At 32.6% G+C, this 2,293-nt stretch overlaps 1 protein-coding gene across 1 annotated transcript; it reads left to right on the top strand.

Annotated features, from left to right (window-relative positions):
* Window positions 1-1,048: 1,048 nt before the first annotated feature.
* Window positions 1,049-2,287, top strand: LOC120859463 (complement factor H-like). Its single transcript, XM_040235561.1, has 2 exons — window positions 1,049-1,375; window positions 2,075-2,287. Exons 1-2 carry the CDS (start codon window positions 1,108-1,110, stop codon window positions 2,272-2,274), a joined length of 468 nt encoding a protein of 155 aa, XP_040091495.1. The 5' UTR covers window positions 1,049-1,107; the 3' UTR covers window positions 2,275-2,287.
* Window positions 2,288-2,293: the final 6 nt, after the last annotated feature.

Below are 2,293 nucleotides of genomic sequence, written 5' to 3'. Positions count from 1 at the left end.
AGCTTCTGAAGAATACTTTTTAGGTCACAGTGGACTGGCACAACATATACAAAGTAATGAAAGGAAAAAACTTTCAGGCAAGACTACTCTATCCAGGAAAAACATATTGCAGCCATAGTGTGATGTCCCTTCACACCTGTCATAATGGCTACCATGAAACGGACAACATCAAATGTTGTCAAAGATGTGGAGAAAAGGGAATCTTTGAGCACTGTTGGTGGGATTGTAAACTGGCAGAGTTGCTATGAAAAAGAATGTGGAATTTCCTTTAAAAATTAAAAATAGAACTGCCATATGATCCAGCTATTCCACTACTGGGTGTTTATTCATAGGAACCAAAAACATTAATGTAGAAAGATATATGCACTCCAATGTTCACTGCAGCATTACACACAATAATCAAGGTTTGGAAGCCACCTAAAGAGTCCACTGATATATACGTAGATAAAGAAGGTGTTTTATATATACACACTATATGAACTATGACCGAGCCATAAAATATGAAACATTTCCATTTGCAACAACGTGGATATGTCTAGGATGTATTTATTCTAAGAGAGGTAGGTCAGATACAAAAAGACAAATGCCACATGATTTCACTTATTTGTGGAATCTAAAAATAAAACAAAATAAAAGGAAAACAGGCTCATACAGATACAGAAAATTAGGGAGTTGCAAGAAAGGAGGAGGGGGTTGGCAAAGTAGATACAGAGGATTTTGAAGTACAACCTCCAGTTATGTAATAAGGAAGCCGGGGGATGTAATATATACCTTACAGAATATGGTCAATAATATTGTAATAACTTTGTTAGGAACTATTGTTACTAGACATCTTGTTAGTCATTTTATAATGTATGTAAAAGTAAAATCATTCTGTAGCCCATTTGAAGCTAACATACTGTTATACATCCAACATTTCAATAAGAAATTCATTTTAAAAAGGATGAAGGGGCATATTGAACAAGTGGTAGTAGCATAGTGTTTATGGAGACAAATAGCTTGCAAGTTTCAAATGTCTGTCAGTTTTAAAATTCTGTCAACTGTTCTGAGTATTCTTTTGTTTTTATTCTTATTTTAAAATCCAAAGTAATATTTGATTGTATTAACATGTTAAATTTAAAGATTATATTTGTACTTTACTCTTTGACCTCTGTACTTCATATAGAAAAAATTGGATGTTCTCAACCACCTCAAATAGACCATGGAGCCATTAACTCATCTAGCTCTGCAGAAGAAAGGAGAGAAATACATGAACAAAAGCTGTATGCACATGGCACGAAGTTAAGTTATACATGTGAAGAAGGCTTCGAGATATCTGAAAATAATGTGATAATATGCCACATGGGAAAGTGGAGCTCTCCACCTCAGTGTGTAGGTGAGGACACTGGGCAAACCAAAATCTATTTCCAGTACCACTCATTAAAACTAATCAATTGTCATCAAAGTCATGAGACTCGATCCATTAGATTTCTAAATACATCAAGTAACTTATCTATTTATAGGTCATTTATGTATTAAAATAAAATGTATATATTTATATATTAAATCAAATTTGACATATAAAATTAATCATTTTTGTTATTAATAATATTGTTTGTTCTATAGAGAATTGCTTTTCAATCTGGCAATTATTTTGTATTAACACCAGATGTGCAATAAAACTAAATCTAACTATTTATATTAGTAAACCTATTTATATTTCTATCTATTTAAGTTTCAAAAAAGTCCTATGTCTTCCCTAAAATGTCCCTTTTAATTTCTTACAATATATAGTACTTTTCCTAAGATGATGTGTGGAGTCTCAAAGGGTTTTTCTTTCATTACTCATGATTGGTTAGAGAAGCACTGATGGTTTCTTTCATATGTTGGTAATTTCAGTTTCAGGTTCTTGGTAAAGTGGACACACACCAGAATGGTAATTTTAGGAAAAATTTGTGCAGTTTCCTCTCATGTCATGGAAGTTCCTATATAATGATTTATTATTTTTAAGTAAAGCTACCAATATGTTGACCAGTACATCAAATTAAATTTCAAAGTTAGCAAAACATGAAATCATTCTTTCCTTTCTTCCCAGGACTTCCTTGTGGACTTCTACCTTATATTCAGAATGGTGGTGTATCTCACAAGAAAGACAGTTACCAATATGGAGAAGAAGTTACTTACAACTGTGATGAAGGGTTTGGAACTGATGGACCTGCATCTATAAGATGTTTAGGGGGGCAATGGTCTCGTCCACAAGATTGCATAAGTATAGTATTTTTCCTTTTATTCTAAAGCTGACAAATATCTTTTA

Source organism: Oryx dammah, unplaced genomic scaffold (genome assembly GCF_014754425.2).
Source record: "Oryx dammah isolate SB20612 unplaced genomic scaffold, SCBI_Odam_1.1 HiC_scaffold_1114, whole genome shotgun sequence".
NCBI classification, from domain to species: domain Eukaryota; kingdom Metazoa; phylum Chordata; class Mammalia; order Artiodactyla; family Bovidae; genus Oryx; species Oryx dammah.
The sequence above is the reverse complement of the archived record's forward strand: the minus strand, read 5'-3'. Positions and strand labels throughout refer to the sequence as shown.